This window comes from Acipenser ruthenus, chromosome 8, assembly GCF_902713425.1.
Source record: "Acipenser ruthenus chromosome 8, fAciRut3.2 maternal haplotype, whole genome shotgun sequence".
Taxonomy (NCBI): Eukaryota; Metazoa; Chordata; class Actinopteri; order Acipenseriformes; family Acipenseridae; genus Acipenser; species Acipenser ruthenus.
In genome coordinates this window covers 43,832,722-43,853,171 of record NC_081196.1, presented here as the reverse complement: position 1 = coordinate 43,853,171, position 20,450 = coordinate 43,832,722, and the positions used below count along the sequence as shown (strand labels likewise).

Below are 20,450 nucleotides of genomic sequence, written 5' to 3'. Positions count from 1 at the left end.
CAAAAAATGTTAATTTCACTCAGTGCATATTCTATGTGATTTCCATCTTTCACAATATTTATTCAAATGAATAAAGGACAGTTTAGATTAGGTTTATTTATAAGGTTACAGGTTTAAACATTTGACATTTTCCCAAGGAGAGCTAATACTGGGCCGTAGTGCCTAATGCAGCTGACCAGGTGGGCCTTGGGTAAAAAAAAGTTTGGGAACCCCTGGATTAGAACACAAGGCATACTGCAGTGTAAAACCATATGATGCATTGTTCATGTTGCTCAGTGCTACGAATTACGGTGACTTAAATTTTACGATAATTTTATGATATACAGTAAGCTCCTACTTGTGACCAGCTTGATACAAAGCTCACAGTTGATTTGTTCATTTTTGTTACTTTTTGACCAATTCAGTGCCCATGACAATGACACAGACTACAGTCAGGTAAGGGGCCTGCAAGGACCAATGGAGCCCCCTTTGGAACTCTACGAGCGGCCCTAAATCCTCACTTCAACACCCCCTGCTATACAAACAGACTGCCAGTTGTGTGAAATTATGTGGTGGTTTTGTGATGATGACAAATGTCTACTGGCGGCTTAAAATGAGACTGCTAACCTCACGACCTGGCCTCCCGAGGGGAAAGATTTCTAGAGCTTTATAAACTTTTGTGTTTTTCAACTGGTCATAGAAAGCTAAACACTGCCTGGGGATTATCCCTGATTGATACAACGTGAGTTTATTGCTGTGATTTTATTTGGTCATATTAACTGCTGCCACTGGGACACTAGTGTGAATACATTAGTAGGCTATACAGCAGTATTAGAAAAAAAAGACAAAATCATAATTAATTTTTGTCAAAAGCGATAAAAGGTGTCCCGTCCTGTCTCCTTACTTGATGTGGATTAAAGTCATGGAGACTCTCTTTTATCCGAGACACATATGTTCATTAACTTAACAATAATTTTACCTTCTGGCCCTTGTGGCTAGATCAGTTCCTGAGAAGTCCCTTATACATCAGGAGTTCTTGCACTGATTAAGTTACCCAATACTGTGCTAACAGGTAAGGAACACGTTTTGAACAAAAACAAAGCATCTTCATGGCCAATAACAGGGGAATGTCATACGGACCAGATGGTTAATAATATGAATTCAGATTTGTGAAAAAAATCTGTATCATTGCTATGTTCAGTGGTTAAAGCAAAGTGGCAGTAAAGCAGTTACTTTTTATTGGACAGCACCAGTAATGGAACTAAGAAAAAAAAAAGAACATAGCTGTGTACCAAACATTAAGACAACTGTCTCTATACAGAAGAAACATAAAGTCCCAGGACTTCAATATGGCAGTCATGTGAGGTCAGAGGTCAATGTTAAGGTCATCAATACAGGGTTTATATAACCCTGCAAAAATCAAGTCACTACCTCAAATGGTTTCTGAGCAGCTTTATAAAATTAATGGCACAAAGGGTTAATTTTTCTCAAATAATAATAAAAAAAAAACACTTGTCCTAGAGAATAAGTTAATAGCAGACAACATGTGCGAACAGCATCAGGGATGGAAATACAACTCCTATTGCATGGCAGTTTGATCCAATCCTGGTTTAACTACGAGTTTAAAGAGACACCTGAGCTTGTTATCTATACAATACCTGAGGCTGTTCAAGCTCGTAATAAAACCTGGAATGGGTGAAACTGCTATACAATAGGAGTCTTATCTCCATCCCTGAACATAATCAATTCAACCCTGATCTTTAAGTCTCCTGACCTTTAAGTATCCTTTCAAAACCCAAGCAGTTCAACCTTGACAGTGTGGGTGATGTTTCCTGGCAAACACATGGCTGAACATTTTTAACAACTGGTACTAAACCCAACGAGGCCAATCAGAATTACCCAAGTTTTGTGACTGAATTTTGAGAATAATTTCCAAAATAAACCTGAATGGGGGAATGATCTAATACAGGGCTTCTGACCAAATGTAACCGAATGCACTTGAAGTAGGGACTGTGGAAGCACATTTGTTGACAAGAAAATGTGAGCTTTTCAGTTTTCTGTGACATTTGGTGGAGTGTCCGACATGTTTTCAGCTACTCAACAAATGCAAAAGGATTAAGACTGCATACATAAGTGAGCAGAAACGTGGCAAATTAACTTTAATGCTAATAAGTGTAAAGTGTGTCACAAGAGGATGAGCTTGTTCCCCAAACATGTTTGGGTGAGAAAAGTAATTTTACTTTTAGTCGTTTCGCAGTTTTTTATGGAAATTAGGCATCTTTGCAGTTAGGCAGATTATGTGGTTTTACAGTCAATGTTTTTCACGATACTGTGCACCAACTATAAAGACCATATGTCAAAACATGTTGTCTGTATCATTGGTGGTATGGATACTTTTAACAGACAACACTGATAATGGAACTTAAGGAAGGCACCTCCTGGCCTCGAATCGGGGTAAGTCAACCACATTGCATATTATACCGCCATCAAATACAGAAAAACTAAATGAATAGGAGCTAACCACAACACTAGGCGTTTCAGGTGAGAAAGACTTCCCTCGCTCTATCTACTGTACACGTCATCTTGGGGCAATTTTTTGTTTACCATTTAACAAGGCAGCTTGCCATACATCAGTTAAAATGTATGTAACCTTAACCTGACTCTGTCATTTTGCGATAACATCATTAGTTTTTACACCATTATTACTATTTATTTCTTAGCATACGCCCTTATCCAGGGCGACTTACAATTGTTACAAGAAATCACATTATACAGATATCACATTATTTATTTATTTATTTTACATACAATTACTCATTTATACAGTTGTTTTTTTTTTTTTTACTGGAGCAATCTAGGTAAAGTACTTTGCTCAAGGGTACAGCAGCAGTGTCCCCCATCGGGGATTGAACCCACAACCCTCCGGTCAAGAGTCCAGAGCCCTAACCACTACTCCACACTGCTGCCCCTGCCCATGTGCTGGTTTATACATAAGGCTTCTGATTTATGGTTTTAACGGATATAAAACAGTAAAAAACGTGTATATCCAAGAAAAGAAAAACACTGGAAATGGTTACTCAATTCACATTGACTTGGCTCTTTTGTCCGTGGAAAGAAAATTAAAATACCTACAAAAACAAAACAAAAAAGCTTTCCCAGTGCAGTTGGGTAATGTCCCTCCTTTCTGGCTTGTATCTTGCATTAATTCCCACCAAATTGCATTAAACCCACCAAAACTACTGAGTGGCAGCAAATTTCTTCATTTCTATTGGAGGATTGTAACACGCTTGCGAGATTTAAAACATGATTACAAGAAACAGAGGATTGTTCTTGCTCATGAGATTTAAAGATATACTCCAGTTCGATAGGGAGTATTTACACACTCGTGGAATTTAAAACAGAATTGAAAATGGAGGCGAAATGTAAAAAAATGCCTCCACACACAAACCCCCCAGAAGAATGTGCCCGTGACCATAAGGATTTAGTCGTGGAAGACGGCAAAGGAAAGAAGGTACAATTGAAGTGTGCAAGTACTGTCGAGTTACTATACATATTGTGACATCAAAAAACGAAAGTAATCGAAAACAGTAAATCTCATAGTATATAAAAAGCGAAAGCGCTGAAAAAACGATTTACATATGACTCGAAAATAGCAAAAAATAAGCACCGAAAAATGTAATTAATAAAAAACGAAAAACAGAAGCCCCGTTTATACAGCATACAAATATATTTTAATTTTAAAATGATTGCAACATTTTGCCTACATGTTTGGTCACTACTGCTTTGTGTCATCAGCTGTTATAAGTTTGCTAACTATCTCCCAGGCTAGGTCACTGATATTGATAGGAAAGCGCCGCACATGTATGTACTACCTTGAATTTTATACAGCACTATATAATCCTGATAAATTATGTCATAAATTCTGCATACTTTCTCGTAGTAACTTCTAGGAGGTTTACAGACAGTATATTCTTTTAGTTTTGCTGCTACTGAAAATGTAATAAAGCTCTTGCTTTTTCCTGATGCTTTGCTTAATGGGCCACTACTGCACCAACCACTGCAACAATGTTTATTAAGTCAGGACTTCTTAACTTTTTAGATAAATTGATCCTGCACTTCCAGCATTATACCTCTGATCTTTATAAATCTACACAGATTCATCTTCCAGTATTTTGCCAGTCTTTGAAATCTGCCTTTCTAAAGTGACTGACCCTCCTAAACAACCTGAGCCCACTGACTAATATTTTTTCTCTGTAGTTTTCGGTAAGCCATTGTTTCAAAGTTTTCAGCCCAGCGGTACTTCTAGTTCTAACAGCTTCAAAAATAGGCATTTTATAATTTTACTATTTCTTGACTAGCTTTTGTCAGTTCCACTAGTATCTCCCTACTGTTATCTTATTTTAGCACAAGATAGCCTCTGCTTTTGTCTGTAAATAAAGGCTCCCCTCAAACCTATTTTAAAACAGTCCATCACAATCTTGTAAATACGCATAATGGGTTCCTTTTTGCTCATGTGTAGCCCTCATCCAATTTGTGGAGGTTCTGTGTTTCCCAGTGTCTCATATCTTTGAATTCCTGTTGCTAGAACCATGTGTTTTAGCACATCCTTTGCCCATGAAGTCCATACACTGGTAGTATTTTTTAGATGACTACAGAGGATGTTCTGCCTAGTTCTATGAATTTACCTTACAAAAACTTTGGACTATTTTTCTTCTATGTAGTTTTCCCCATCTCTTGTCAACCTGACTCGGGCACCAAATCATATAAAACTGGATTACGGCTGCAAACCTGGCTCTCCACTACCAATTCCATGGGAAGCAATTTCAACTGATCTAGACATCACAAGTTTGTGATGTCTAGATCAGATTTGATGTGCACATGTTTCATTGGTGTGCCTGGTCACTATATATGTGCTCTTTCTGTTTAATGCTGCGCCCTCCAACCACTTCTTTCTGACAAGTGGAGGAAGTGTGCAAGCAAACTCACACATAGGTAGGACTGCTTTATATAATAAAGAAATGAAAGAATGAAAATTAAAATGTGTATATTAGAAAATAATGACAAAGAATGACAATTAGTGACAATGTGTGTGTATTAAGAAGAATTAAAATAACAAAATATGAGTGTATATTAAAAGCTGTACCAGATGTGTATCCATCTTTGTAATACTTCATAGTGTAGGAGGTTAGTCAGACAAGACCGCATGTTGGCTGTCTCCTACGATGCTACTGTGTAATATTATTGGTTTCCAAGATTTAACATGCTATGGAGGTAAGGCCGATGAGGCTGTAAAACCAACCATTCCACTGAACCTCACATTTGCAATCTTCAAAAGATAAAATCACGTTTTTCAAAATGAAAAACGTTCACACCCAAACTGATTTAATTATTAAAATTACATTTTATTTTGAATTTTTTTTTACTTTTCTTTTTTTTTTTTTTTTTTTAATTTTAGTGGTCGCCACTAAAAAAAAAGAAATTATTTTTTATTGTTTTCTCCCCAATTTATTAATGTCCAATTATTTTTAAGGCTCAGCCCACCGCTACCAGCCCTGCGCTGACTCAGGAGGGGTAAAGACGAACACACACACACTGTCCTCTGAAGCGTGTGCCGTCAGCTTCTTTACACACTGCAGACTGCCAGAGCTACAGCGTCGGCGGACAACGCAGCCCTGGGTAGCTTACAGGCAAGCCCGCAAGCGCCCGGTCAGACCACAGGGGTCGCTGGTGAGTGGTGAGTCGAGGACACCCTGGCCGACCTAGCCCTCCCTCACAGTCAGCAAAGGAATAGCCTGGACTCGAACCGGCGACATCCAGACTATAGGGTGCATCCTGCACTCCACGCGGAGCGCCTTTACTGGATGCGCCACTCGGGAGCCCCGTATTTTGAAATTTAACAAAAGCCACATTGTGTAGATTCAGGATGTTTATTGTTCAGTAGGTTGTATTGTTTAACACTAGAACCGCCACGCGGGTCAATTTGGCCCATTTTGGATTTAAAATGTTAATTACTCTTCCGTTGTAAATCGTATGTGTATGTCCGTTTTTGACTTTTGCTAAATATATTAATTAAATATCCGGACGCCTTTGATAGCCAGAATCGCAAAAATTATAAAGTTATAAACAGTTCTACCTAGAACCGCCAAGTGGGTCAATGTGATCCATGCATTACAATACATGTCTTTTTCTAAATATATAACGTAAGATATTCTATTTTTTTTGTAAATGCAGTAAACAAGACCCCTCCTGCTAGCACAATTTTTTTTTATTTTTTTATTTCAAGCCTTTCTTGTTTGTAGACTGACTACGAGACAGAGATTGCTATGATTGTGGATTTGTCAAGATGCCAACTCAGTAGTTGCTTATTTTTCAATGTACCTGGAGACAACAATCCTTCGTTTTGTTCCACAAATGCAATTGGGAATATATCAGAAGGAAATATTGAATCTTGAAAGTAGTCATTTTGATTGGAATACGGCAAGCTGCACTCGGATGCATACAGCAAACTGAAATGACAGGTAGGGTAACAACTTATATGCCCAACTTATGTGCCTAATATGTATGTTATATATATATTTTTTATATTACTATTAGAAAAAAAAAAACAATTTGGTTTTACAGGTTTGTATGTACCAGTTTACACAATAGTGTTCTATGGAACTGTGTCTGTTTACAACACAGCTCCTGGATGCAGGCACAGTCAGCTGGCAGACGCGTACACTCCTCCATAGAGTACAATGCAGCCGTCATACTGGAAGTAGTGTTATATTTTCTTTTTATGTAGTATTAGAAACAATGATTTTGGTTTTATAGTTTTGTGTGTACATACACCCATTTACACCTGTTCACGGGTATATATGTACATACCCGTTTCTTTAGAAAATATATATTTTATTATATTTTTTCACTGTAGTCATGCTGTATATGCACTCATTTTAAAAATAAAGCCTTTTATGTTTAATTTTCTATTTAAATACGGTGTTTCTGCGATGCAAATGTTAGATATGATGTTCATGAATAAAACCTTTCAGTTGTATCCGATAGTATGTCTTTAATTTTCATAACGAAGCAGTTTAATAATGTATGGGTCACAGTGACCCACATGGCAGTTCTAGGTAGTTCGAAAATCCGGTGGTTCTATTGTTAATAAACTCAAAATTGTCAGTGGGGTTCATTTTATCCAAACTTTCATTAAAGCCTACTTAATTTACTAAGAAGTGTTTGATTCTTCAACTAGGATTTGTCAGAAATGAACAACACCATTTGTTCTCTTCTCTATCACTTCTGTATTAAAATGCTGCTTTGTATATCATTCAAGCAACTGGAATAGCTGTGGCATTACCGCAGATTTTTTAATTACATTTGGTCCTGTAGCCTGATTCTAGGTGTAGTTCTACTTTACACAAATTCATTTCAAATTCTAACTTAGCTGGATAAGATCAAAACACGTACATTGTAAACTCACAATCTCAGCTATTTATCAAAACATTGAGACCAGCTCAGATGTTATTATCTGTCATTAAACACCTGCTATTGATAAGTAACTGAGACAACTAGATAAAATAATAGTAAATAAAGAAAAACTAAATATTACAAATATAAGACAATTGAACATTTGAACACAGGCTATCCCTTAATGTATTGTGGATGGAGATGAAATGGGTAGGAGGGCATTTTGTGTTGCAGCAATGTGGTTTTGAAGAGTGGTTTATAATATGCATGTCTTACAACAAAGTTGTTATGAGTTTTGTAACACTTCAATTCTTACATAACTCATATGATTGCAGAACAATGACAAAATGGTGCGTCTTTTTTTTTTTTTTGTAGAGGAGTCATATCAGATTATTCTGCTGTAACCTAAAGGCGAACTGGGAATGCATTGGAAAACAAAATCATAATATTATCCTATTTGTGTGTTAAATTTACTCTACCACTGTACTGAATTTCTAAATATATTATAATTATACCATTGGGCCATATTTTGAAGCAAGTGCAACTGCCATTTTTGTTGGAAAGATGTATACATGCATTAGGAGACATACCTGAAGACCCACCAAGTAGACTAAGGACTTGTTGGTAATTGCGAACTGCCCAAGGACCTGAGTCACCTGAACCCTTGGAATGGAGCAGTAGAACGGCACAAACAAAGCAAAAACAGGAGCCAAACTGAAAAACACAAACACAAAAAAGGCATGGTTAAACAGGATGTTGAGGAACGTTACAAAGGCTTACAATGTTATTAACCTAATATTTATCCTGTTGTCAGGCAGACCTACATGAGACCTTTTCTACTGTGCTGTTAACACCAAGATGACAGTAAATAGGTCATTCTGACTGAGTGGGCAGTTGACCTGTATGAAAACAGAAAGATTAAGTTGTGGTCAGTTGATAGGTTTTCCTGTGTCAGCTGGATAATCATTGTGTTTATAGTTGTAAAATAATAAGTGCAGAATGTGTCAATGGAAAAATAAGCAGTGTTGTTTCACTGTATGGTGGCATTACATTTCCCTTTTTTAGTATCTATATACAGTCACCTCCAAAATTATTGGCACCCTTGATAAAGATGAGCAAAAAAGGCTGTATAAAATAAACAACACAGGTAATGAGCTATATTTTATGCTCAAATATATGGGAAACCACATTCTTTTATTCTAATACAATTGCTCAGAGATAAAGTTTTTTATTAACAAGTAATAACCTTTTATTTTCAAAAAGATAGATGTCAGAATTATTGGCACCCCTAAAGATTCTTATAAATAAAATCAAACAAAGTTAAATCTGCATTAACATTCTACTTCTTTAAGTTCATCTCAGTCTTAAAGAACTGTATTGTGGCCTTCCATGGCTTCCTGTTTCACTTGGGTATAAAAATGAGGTAACACGCATATGAAATCCATTTGTCATCCATCACCATGGGGAAAGGCAAAGAACTCACAAATGAAAAGAGACAAATGATTGTCGACCTCCATAAATCAGGCAATGGGTACAAAACAATAGCTAAAAAACTAAATATACCACTTACCACTATTATTAAGAAGTTCAAAACCACTGGAACAGTGGTAAACTTGCCTGGTAGAGGACTCAAGTGTATCTTGCCCCCACGCACAGTGAGGCAGATGGTTCGGGAGGCAAAGGGAAATCCAAGGGCCACAGTTGGAGAATTACAGAACTTGGTTGCATCTTGGGGGCACCAAGTATCCAAATATACAATTAGATGCCACCTCCATGCCAATAGACTATTTGGAAGGGTTGCCAGAAAAAAGCCTTTATTGAGAGCGACCAACAAACGTAAGCGTCTGGAGTTTGCTAAACGGCATTTGCACTTCGATTGGAACCGGGTGCTATGGTCAAATGAGAGAAAATAGAGCTCTTTGGCCACGCACACCAGCGGTGGGTTTGGTGTCGAAAGAAGGATGCTTGTGCAGAAAAGAACCTCATATCTACTGTAAAATATGGTGATGGATCTTTGATGTCATGGGGCTGTTTTGCTTCCACTGGTCCTGGGGCCCTTATTAAGGTCAACAGCATCATGAACTCTACCCAGTACCAGGACATTTTTGCCAAAAACCTGGTTGCCTCTGCCAGGAGGCTGAAACTTGGCTGCAAGTGGATCTTTCAGCAAGACAATGACCCCAAGCACACATCAAAATCCACAAAGAAATGGTTAATTGACCAAAAAAATCAACATTTTGCAATGGCCATCTCAGTCTCCAGACTTGAACCCCATTGAAAACCTGTGGTTTCAATTGAAGAAACACTTGCGTTTCAATGTGGGGAAGCTATAAAAAAAGGCCAACAAGATGCCCGGATATATTGTGAGAAGTGTTGAATTTAAATCGAGGGAAGTAATGTTAAAACTTTACAATGCATTAGTAAGATCTCACCTAGAATATTGTGTTCAGTTCTGGTCACCTCATTACAAAAAGGTTATTGCTGCTCTAGAAAGAGTGCAAAGAAGAGCAACCAGAATTATCCCAGGTTTAAAAGGCATGTCGTATGCAGACAGGCTAAAAGAATTGAATCTATTCAGTCCTGAACAAAGAAGACTATGCGGTGATCTGATTCAAGCATTCAAAATCCTAAAAGGTATAGACAATGTTGACCCAGGGGACTTTTTTGACCTGAAAAAAGAAACAAGGACCAAGGGTCACAAATGGAGATTAGATAAAGGGGCATTCAGAACAGAAAATAGGAGGCACTTTTTTACACAGAGAATTGTGAGGGTCTGGAACCAACTCCCCAGTAATGTTGTTGAAGCTGACACCCTGGGATCCTTCAAGAAGCTGCTTGATGAGTTTCTGGGATCAATAAGCTACTAACAACCAAACGAGCAAGATGGTCTGAATGGCCTCCTCTCATATGCGCAGCTGGTACACAACACATTTATGAATACAAAATAAGCCTTAAATAACTGATACAATATAACCAATTCATTATAATATATTGAAAGGTTATGTCAATATGGCACTGAAATGGTTAATGTTCACTGGCAACACCTGTAAAGGAACTTTATGGTGAGAATAATGGAATAAAGCAGTATACCAGCATGTCAAAGTATTGATATGGTCAGAGATTAAACTGATATGGCGGTAAACAGGCTATTTCTATGGAACTGCTGATATTAAGAAAATAACTGAAATGCATACATGTAGCAGGAACTTAAAAAGCTATATTTAGGTCAGAGGTTATTGTCATGATCAGCAACACATTTAGCATGCAGGGTTTATACAGCCCAGCAAATAAGAAGTCAAAACATCAAATGATTTCTGGTGTACAATAGACTTGGGAAGGTAAAAAATGTAAAAGCTAAGACTGTTGACAGTATTATGAAATTTTAATTGTTTGAAATAATAATATGAAATAATAATAACAAATATACCGAGATAAACAGGTATGATGCAGGAACCTATTTAATGTTCCAAACTTCTGAGTGTTAGTGTAAACTTGAATTCCCCTGCACAACACTGACCCTTTGACCTAGTAGTGAATCATTCTGAAACAAAATGTGACATATTTAAAGCAAGATAGATCACATCTGCACGCTTAAAACCGTAAATTCAAAAACATGGTGACTGATGCTGTGTGCCAGTTTTTTTGTTCATGTTTTAGAGACTTCATTAAAAATGCCTGTCCTTACCTCACAATGTAGGAAAAAGGATAACTGCTTTGAATTTTCATATTGCATTTGGGCATACTTTAAAATATGAATTAGGAACCCCTGCTCATTTGGCAAATACACAATTTAAATTCCCTTACAAATCTCTTACAAATGTCATGTTCACACACAAAAACATGTTTTGTAGGATATCACAGTACTTATATTTTTTTCACCTATTTAAAGTGTTTTTTTTTGTTTTTATTTTACATTGAAATTAATAACTTTAGTTTAAAACATGTCTTATAAACAAAGATATTAGTACAGCAGGAAACTTGAGGTTTCTGTTTAATATGGTAAAAAAAGGTGACAATTAATAACTACAGGCAAATGTGTTGCATGCAGACAGGAACATTTTCACTTCCCATCAAGGTAACAGAAACATTATTAAAAAAAAAACACACTTTAAAGTGTTGGGGCACAACCACAGGAAATGGCAACAAATACCATAGCAACTGTGTCATAAGAGTAATCACTTCTCTATTTTCACGTCAGAAGAAATGTGTGCCGGTGAGCTTTGAGAACAGCAAAGATCCTGGACTGTCCTGTATTGAAGGTGCGGCTAACTAGTCTTCAAAACCCAGATTAAGCACCAAAAGAAGAATCATCCGGCAGTTACATTTGGTAAGTACTGTTTTTAGCTAAAATGATCAATACAATGTATAATGTAAAATATAGGAGCAGTGAACCACATGGTGTGTTTATTGACTTTATGAATAACCACAAGCCTCCGAAGGTTGGGATATATGCTTTGATTAGGTGTACTATTCTAACAATATTGACATCTTTATGAAAGAGTTATCTTGACAAATTGTGTTAAGCAAAAAAAAAAAACCACAACATTCTCCATTTCTTTCTGTGTTTGTTTGTATTTACATTTTTCAAATTGCATTAAAAAAAACAAAAAAAACTTATGAGCCAAATATTTGTGTGTGCCAATATTTCAATGCTTTTTATATGCTGGTAAGTATTTTAAAAGAAGAAATCAATCTAATAAATGAATAGATAATATTGAGCACCCTTATTTTTGACAGTTTGAATATACCAGGGTCTGTTTCAACTCTTTCAGCACTGCTGACCTGTATATACTGTATAATACATCACCTGTTATGTATCCCACGTTGTATGTATTGTGGTACACTATTTATCAACTTATGTCTTTATTCATACATCTTAACTCGGCTAGGGGATAAAATTGTTAACACTAAAATTGTTTCACTAGTTTGATGTGAGAATCATGGGGTTTCCATGCAGGGCAATTTACACGTGAAATGGCGATGCACATGCACATTTGGGAGAATTCCTCGTGTAAAACAGATTTGTGGACGAAAAAAACAGCCAGAGGGATAGGGTAAATCTCCTTTACTCGTGTAAATGACAAAAAACACAGGAAAATCCACGCCCAGTTTCGCATGGAAACCCGCATTTCACATGTAAATGTTAATGAGCGAGTTTATCCTTAAGTGACACCACTATAAATATTGCAAGGGAGCAGGTCAGTTGTTACTGTGGATTCCAAGACGGCAGAAAGTAGTGGCTGATGGGCGATTTTATGGTTAGCAATGGAGTAGTTCACCTTAATGCTAATGCGGGTGGCTTTTTTTATTATTGTTTTTTGCTGTGTCTGGCCTGTCATGTTGTATATCTCTAGTGGGTTTACTGTTCTATACAAAACCGCTTACCATGAACTGCGTTATGCCCGTGTTATAGTATTAAAGCAGCTGTTTGAGAATACCCTTGCTGTAAAAACTATGCTAAAGTAAAACACAAAGAGCATGTGAGCTGCTTACTAAATGTCTGTAACTGAATTCCCTTGCTTTTGATCCCAGCTATGTCCAAAGACAACGCGTGTCCGCCCTCCACTCAAAATCGCTGGAGCGAGGAGGAACCCCGGGCATTAATAAGTATAGTTAGTAACTTGGATGTGTTGAGACAGCTCGATCGCCTGAAACAGCGCAACAAGCATATGTACCAACAAGTGGTTGATGCCCCCAGAAACAGGAATACAGCGCACAGTCCCACAAGCTAGGGACAAAATCAAAAAAATTGAAAACAGTCCTACCTGCAGGAACAAGTAAGGTGCCCTTCAGGAGAAGAGGGACGGTCCCGCAGAGCAATGCTTTGTGCTTCAGTTACATCTGGCATAGCTATGTACGTGTTGCAGTGCCTCTGAACAAGGGAGTTGACAAACTTGTAAATACAGCGATGAACTGAACTGTACTCAGCTGAGGATGCCAGCCTACACAGGGCAATCGCCACTCTTTTTTTCCACTGGCACAGGAGGCAGTATGCAATTCCTTTTTGGCTGCATATCTTCCTTTACCAGTTCCACTATAATACTGAATGTTGCCCTGGTGACACGAAATGACTCTATCGACTGCAAATCTGAAAGAGTGATGCAGCACAACCTCTTCCCACCAGCAAGATGGGCGAGTATGTGTCCAAACCGTCCTTTCACTAACCATTGGCATTAGATAACAAGGCATAAGGATTTGCTGGTAGAGGATGTTTGGAGGTTCAAGCTCCCGAAACAAAGGGAAAACATCCACTGTTCCCAATCCAGACAGCCTTGGGAGCAAACATGGAAGTTGTCTGGCACAGGGCTTTAGAATCCTACGTCTTCGCCGGTTTTCAGCCATGGTGATCTGCAATACCTGTGTTGGCCAGTTTCATTTTATACCTCTCAGTTAATTTTTAATAAATGAGTCGTTAGATAAATTAGTTGAAACGGATTCAATACTAACAACATGCCCCCCAGCCAATGACATTTAAAAAGCAATTTGGGCAAGTGCAGTAAACCACATTATTAACCAACCAGGCACGAGGTATTTTGCTTTATTACAGCAACTCATGTACCAGTTCTCTGCGCATGGAAACCACATTTTCACAATTTTCACAAAATTTCAGTAGTAATTTTCAAAAGCAGCACGAGTACTTTACGCATAACTAATATACATATCAACCACCACATTTCCTCTTCATTTGCATGACGTCGGGTGAAAAGCCTGGTTTACTCAAGTAAAATAAACTGAGTGAATGGAAATCCAAAAAAGCATTTTACACGAGGCATTTTTCACACGCATAGAAACTCCACCAATGAGGATTTGTCTAATGAGTGCGATTCCTACATCCATTGATGTTCCTTCAGCGTCCTAATATTTCTTCAAGAGGACACAAGATGGAACCCAGAGACTTTGAAAACATATGAGACACAGAGTTGCAAATGACTTCTGGGATGTAGTGTTCTCGTACAACAAAAGCAAAACAGAAGGTTTAGGTTCTTCTAGATTATGACATTTTCATTATCTCCAACATTCTGAATTTCAGCCATTTCTTGACTTTTACAAGAACTCTACCACTACTTTTCCTGTGACGTACTTCAAGCTCTCTGCGTTCCTTTGTGTGACCTCTTCAAGAAGAAATGTTGGGACATGGAAGTGTAGCATTCAAATATGTGCTAGGTACATTTTTCTTCACTCATTTGTACAGAACAAAATAGAGTTTAAAAAATGTAAATAATGTATATATGTTATATAGAGAAAAACACAAGACCTACTAAGTGAAGGGAATAAAAGTTAGCTAAAAACTACTAGAATTATTTTGTTACCTCAATATTCTTTAATTTATTAAAATCTTTGCCGGGTTGAATCACAAACTGTGACTCCATATGCACATCCAGAAAGAAGACCTATTTTAGCTGGACTGGTTCCAGTTTGGATGGAGAGGCTTTTCACTTTGATACAACAAGAAAATCCATTCAGAGATTCAATTTATAGCCTCCTGCACTCTATGTGCTGAAGCAGCAGACTTTAACAGGGTGTGTTGCTGGTTGGACTCCAACTAATGCAAAACTTAAGCTAAAGGTACAAGTGAAAGTGGATTGACAATAAGGAGACCTGCATTGATAAATTAAAACACTCATATCTTTTGAGGTACAGCATTACTATAAGTAGTCAAGTAAACAAATGTTTTGGCCAGCGCGTTTTGTTTTTTTTTTACTTAAAGAGACTTCTAATGAAGTTGTAAGTATCATAGTAAGTCGTCTAAAATCACCACAGCTAAATCTATTAGTAGTAGATTGGGGACCCTAGGTGCCTGGTGTTGTGTGACTAGCAGTAACAGGAAGGTTGTGGTTTCCACAGTTGTATTCTGCATTTTTGCAATTCAACCTTTAAGCATGACCCATTTATTGAGGTTTGACAAAATATTATACCCTTGTCTATGTCAATAGGTTGTCAGGCCACCATGGAGGACTGCACTGTTTCAATGGGACAAGACTAAAAGGAGTTTAAATTGTTATGGGCGAGGGATATCCAGTATGTCCATTCCTCAATTAGAACTGGATTAATTTCCTTCTGGGAAGTCTGTTCTCCAGAATGTGATATGGTTGCAGAATCTCCCTAAACACATTAAAAACTGTGTTCTTTATAGTCTTATAACCTTCTACAATGACTATGGAATCAAGACTACTTATATGGTGACACTAAGCCTGTGCGCAAGCTGCATGCACTTTTATTGGTACTGTAAATAAATAAAAAATACAAAACAAACAAAAACACAACTGAAGGCTATTAAACAAATCACAGGGGCATTAATCGCTTCTGCGGGTACAAATGCAAAAACAAATCCATAGATTTGTACAAGGAACTAAGAACAAGGGGACTAACAGCTGCTGCCCTTGACATCAAGCAGACGGCAGCTTAACTTGGTTAGTGCTGCTTAGGGACCATGAAAAAAAACAACCGGAAAACAAGGATTGTGACGTTTCCTGTTGTTTTGCCATTTCTTTCAGTGATTATACTAGAAATGGGAGTATTTGTGAACAAAAAGAAAGCATCCACACAAGGCAACTCTCTGGCCACTTTTACTCACAACTTGTGGAGATATTTTCAAGCAATTTTCTTTAAACAGCTCAAAATCAAGATTGTTTAGAATTTGTAATATTTACTACTCACATGGTGAAAACTGCTTAAGAATGCCCCCATCAACAAGTTGCTTCCTGTTGCAAGAAAAAGCTGACAGAAGGTTTCCTGGTGTTTTATGGGCTTAAGGAGCATGCAATATTGGATTGAATAGCTTGTAAACATGAAGTTAATTAAAAAGGTTAATTTCTACTGGACAACACCAGTAACAGAACTAAGAAGAAAAAAAAAATACAGCTATGACATTAGAGAATAACCTAAGAAACTTAAGGTCAAAGTCATGGTCACCAACACATTTGGCATGCAGGGTTTATATTGCTAAGCGACTATGAAGACCTAATGGTTTCAGAGATCTTGACACTGTGGCAGCTGCAGCTTTGCACCTGTCTGCTATTACCTAAATAAAGGACATTGAATTTGCGTAATTTTTCGGGAATATAATTATACTCATAGTCAAGCACAAGCAAAAAACTGTTCGCATTTAAAAGCATCATATAATACAGTGCTTGAATTACATGAATAAAATCAAGTGCCTGTCGTTTAAATTGCAAAATTGAAATAACCTACCACAGTTTTCTTTAAAACAAAATATAAAACATCTCTAAAATTTGTGACTGGAAATAGTTTGAGAATCTAGAGATTGTTTGCCTGTTGTCATCAGATCGACATTTTGTTGGTTTGCCACTATTGTAAAATACACCCTGACTTGATTGGGTAAAGATTTAATTAAGAACACTTAAGCCCCCAAGATGCCAAGAGCAGTGAAAATTAAGCAATACAGCAAACTTTCATTTTCTATGGCAACAAGCATTTAGAAACAACACTAAGTAATCGAAACACGTTCTACACACCTTTGCAATTCTAAACAGAACAGCAGGCTATATAAAAATCATCTGCATTAAATCTGCTGGAAATGTTTATCTTACAGAAAATCCTGTGACAAAAAGGTGCTACTGCTTGAATGAAGTAACAATAAATTGCTTTTTTTTTGTCCTTTTTGGAATTATACAGACAATTTTTTCTGTGTGTATCAACTGCGTATTTGGTAACAGTAGTAATTCAATAATGGTATTACTGTAGTTAATGTGAAGTGATTATGATGGATTGTATGAAGAGGAAAGCGTATGTAACACAAACTACATTGAAAAGAAAAATACTAATTTTCATTTTTTTATTGGTAGTCTTAGTGAGAATTAAGTATTGTACATTATTTAGACTTTGAAAAACAGGTGCTGTTATTGGCTTGGTAAGGAAGCATTAAACCACGACTACGTCTAACTTTGTGGAAATTAACTTAGATATCACTTGGTGACAAGTTGCTTTTTCCTCTGGAAATTAGATTTTGTAGCTTAGTGGACTGTAAAAATAAATCCAATTAAATAAAAAGCTGTAATTTATCTTTTTGTTTCTGACAGAGATGGAACAGACCAGTGTTACAGAATCCATGGAAATGGAATCAAGTGCTCTCTACAACACCATAAATACCACCTGTGACCTGTATCAACATCGCAGTATTGCAAGGATTGTGATGCCCCTGCATTACTCCATCGTTTTCATAATAGGGTTAACTGGAAATGCACTGGCTCTGCATGTCATCCGTCCCAACTTAAAGAAGATGAACTCCACTACCTTATATTCGACCAATCTCGTCATCTCTGATATTCTTTTCACCTTGTCTCTGCCTTTGCGCATAGTGTACTATGCAATGGGCTTCCACTGGGTGATGGGGGATGCATTGTGCAGGATTACAGGTCTCATATTCTACATCAACACATATGCTGGTGTCAATTTCATGACTTGCTTGAGTGTTGACCGGTTTATTGCTGTGGTACTGCCTCTCCGCTTCAGTCGGTTCCGGAAAGTTCACAATGTGAAATACATCTGCTTGTTTGTGTGGTTCATAGTATTGGCTCAGACATTACCACTACTCACAATGACTCTCTCCAAAGAAGTCGAAGGGGGATACATAACCTGCATGGAATACCCAAACTTTGAAATAATACCAAACCTGCCTTATATGCTTCTGGGTGCAGTGTTTCTAGGATACATTATTCCAGTGGTAACCATCTTGGTTTGCTATTCTGGATTATGTTGGAAACTGCAATTATCTACAAAACAAAAACAATTTGCTGATAAATCTGGGAGGAACAAAAAGGCCACCCGCGTCATCTTTTTTGTGACTCTTGTGTTTGTAATATGCTTCAGTCCCTACCATATTGACATTGTGCAGCATATGATTAAAAAACTGAGTTATGATCCCAGTTGTTCAGAACAATATGCCTTTCAAGTGTCACTCCATTTTGCAGTGTGTCTGATGAATTTCAACAGCTGCATGGACCCATTTATCTACTTTTTTGCCTGCAAAGGCTACAAGAGAAAAATCATGAAAATAATGAAACGACAAGTCAGTGCCTCCTTCTCCAGCGTGGTCAGGACTTCTCCAGATGGCTCCGCACGGGATGTAATCGATAACAAAATAGTTTTGGTGCCGTTAAACAGTTATAAAAATAAGTCCCAGAACAGTGGCAAGGTAGAAACAAATACAACTGTGGAGGGCTTTACAAACAGAGTTTCCGGGTGTCCCTGAAAACGACAAATCCCAAGAACGTTTCTGAAGGCATAATGCAACTCTAGACAAACAAATGTCCAGTAGTGAGCGGTGTCAATCTAACTTTTCCTGTCACAGGCAGCTTTACAATTAAAGTTTGAGATTGCTGAGTAATGTGCCAGTAAATATTTGCTAATACAAGAGATGCATCTAACTCTCAATAAAATAAAATGGAATGTTTTCTATTTGTTGTACAGTGGTGAAGATTATATCTAGTTATAAAGCATTGTTTAGTCTTTCCATTTTTTGGGGTAACAATTATATTGTACAAATATTAAATACTCTGTATTTTATTTATTTTTATTTTTAGGAAGACTAATTAATACTAGCCTTGTTTTAAAGTAATCTTGAAATTAAAGCCTTCCACACAGGCTGGCTATAAAATATATAAGCAAAACATAATTCAAGTTTAGGGGTTTCTAATTTCTGCTTGAATCTTGAAAAACAAGGGTGTGGGGTTTGTGAACCAGCAACAGCTCTTTCCTTCTAGCTTTAAAAAAGGGAAGTCAATTAATTCCGTAACCTCTTATCAAACATGAATTGTGTTCAGTAAAATGACAAATTATGTGTTTGCTAAGCACAGCTAAGGAATAGTAGCCAGTTGCATAAAACACCTAAAATGTGTCTTGAGATTAAGGGTGTTGTAATTAACACATTTATCTTTCAATGTTCTACTTGTTGCTAAGACAAAAATGCCACGTCTGTTGTATATAATATCTAACTGTTAGAGTGAACGCCTTCAAAAGACTGGCTGAACTTTTAGTGCTTTAGCAGCCAGATCAGTATAGTTTGCATCCATCAGAGTACTGGAGTTTACAAACACAGTACTTTATTGTAACTTTTTGATCTTCAGCAACAACTTAACCAGGTAAAACATATATTTTATAGTTACATGACATAACGGCAAGTCCAAGACCGCGCTGACATCACCGCGTAGGACATTACAGCGCCGACCATTACAGCGACTGCCCATAACAGCGCTATGACATCACCGCGCCGAACTACAATTCCCAGAAGACACTGCGAAGTTCACAATAGCGTCACTTACCAGGAACTCTGACACACGACGCAATCAGAGCGGGGTTCACCACAGAGTCATCTCACCAGCCTCGTAAAAGGATGCAGCTGTCATGCATTCATATTGGAGAACTATTCATGGTAAACGGCGAAGAGTGCAGTTGGTGGCTGCGTTCGCGTTGGTCCTAAAAAGTCTGTGTTGCAGTCGGGAGTCTGCGCCTGACGTCATGGTCTGCGTGGATGGAGCTAGGACAGCTGTGGGAGGTTTCCCAGCACAGTCCATTGAGCAAACATGGAGACCGACTTGATTGATTTTCTGATTGCAGAAGATGATACTTTTTTTTTTGACTGTTCCCATACAGCTCCATCATAACTAGACTGGTAAATACAATCAGTAAAACCTCAACGCAACAGAACCCTGTTTCCACAAGCATTTTTTATGTAGTTGGGCTGCATATCAATGTTTTGTTTTGTTTTTCACCTGTTGCAGAATGATATTCAGCATGTGTTTTGATATATGTATATTTGTATAAGATTACTCCTCCACAGGACAACCGGGATTGGGGACCAATACAAGGACATGACGTGTTTGGATTTTTTTTTATTTATATTTTTTTCTAAATAAAGAGTTTAACTTTCTATTGTTGTCCTTGCATCTCTGCTCTGTTGTATCCCTACTGAACCCACTGTTTCTTTCTAGCATGACACTTTTATCCTGGGCGAGTTTGCTTTTGTTGTTTGAAATTAAAATGTAGTCAGATAATTAAAC

The 20,450-nt window shown here is 37.4% G+C and overlaps 2 protein-coding genes across 10 annotated transcripts in view; one reads left to right on the top strand and one right to left on the bottom strand.

The window, feature by feature from the left end:
* The window catches only part of LOC117407043 (ubiquitin-associated domain-containing protein 2-like), a 101,117-nt gene that overhangs the window by 46,398 nt on the left and 34,269 nt on the right, over positions 1–20,450 (bottom strand). For 5 of the 6 annotated variants that reach the window (XR_004545023.2, XR_004545022.2, XM_059029049.1 and 2 more), the window contains one exon: positions 8,022–8,145. Coding sequence is in view for 4 of the 6 variants with exons in the window: in XM_059029049.1 (XP_058885032.1) it covers positions 8,022–8,145 (124 nt within the window). In the remaining 2 variants the exon portion in view is untranslated. The remainder of the gene's footprint in view (positions 1–8,021; positions 8,146–20,450) is intronic. The other variant, XM_059029050.1, reaches the window with a different exon arrangement.
* On the top strand, positions 2,415–20,320 carry LOC117407042 (G-protein coupled receptor 183-like). Of its 4 annotated transcripts, XM_059029047.1 has the most exons (3): positions 2,415–2,433; positions 11,633–11,758; positions 17,472–20,320. In XM_059029047.1, the coding sequence occupies exon 3, from the start codon at positions 17,474–17,476 to the stop codon at positions 18,641–18,643; it is 1,170 nt and encodes a 389-aa protein (XP_058885030.1). In that variant the 5' UTR covers positions 2,415–2,433; positions 11,633–11,758; positions 17,472–17,473; the 3' UTR covers positions 18,644–20,320. The 4 variants fall into 4 exon arrangements, 3 of the variants coding, with proteins under 3 accessions (XP_058885030.1, XP_033867472.2, XP_033867471.2); XR_004545021.3 differs by lacking the exons at positions 2,415–2,433; positions 17,472–20,320 and adding an exon at positions 12,964–13,286 and having other exon boundaries at positions 11,602–11,758; XM_034011581.3 differs by lacking the exon at positions 2,415–2,433 and having other exon boundaries at positions 11,614–11,758.

Bases quoted from the DNA above. Each gene is read 5' to 3' on its own strand.
- LOC117407042 (XM_034011580.3), top strand. From the start codon at position 14,556: ATGTTGGGACATGGAAGTGTAGCATTCAAATATGTGCTAG. The intron at 14,596-17,471 runs GTACATTTTTCT...TGTTTCTGACAG, and splicing joins AGCATTCAAATATGTGCTAG to AGATGGAACAGACCAGTGTT.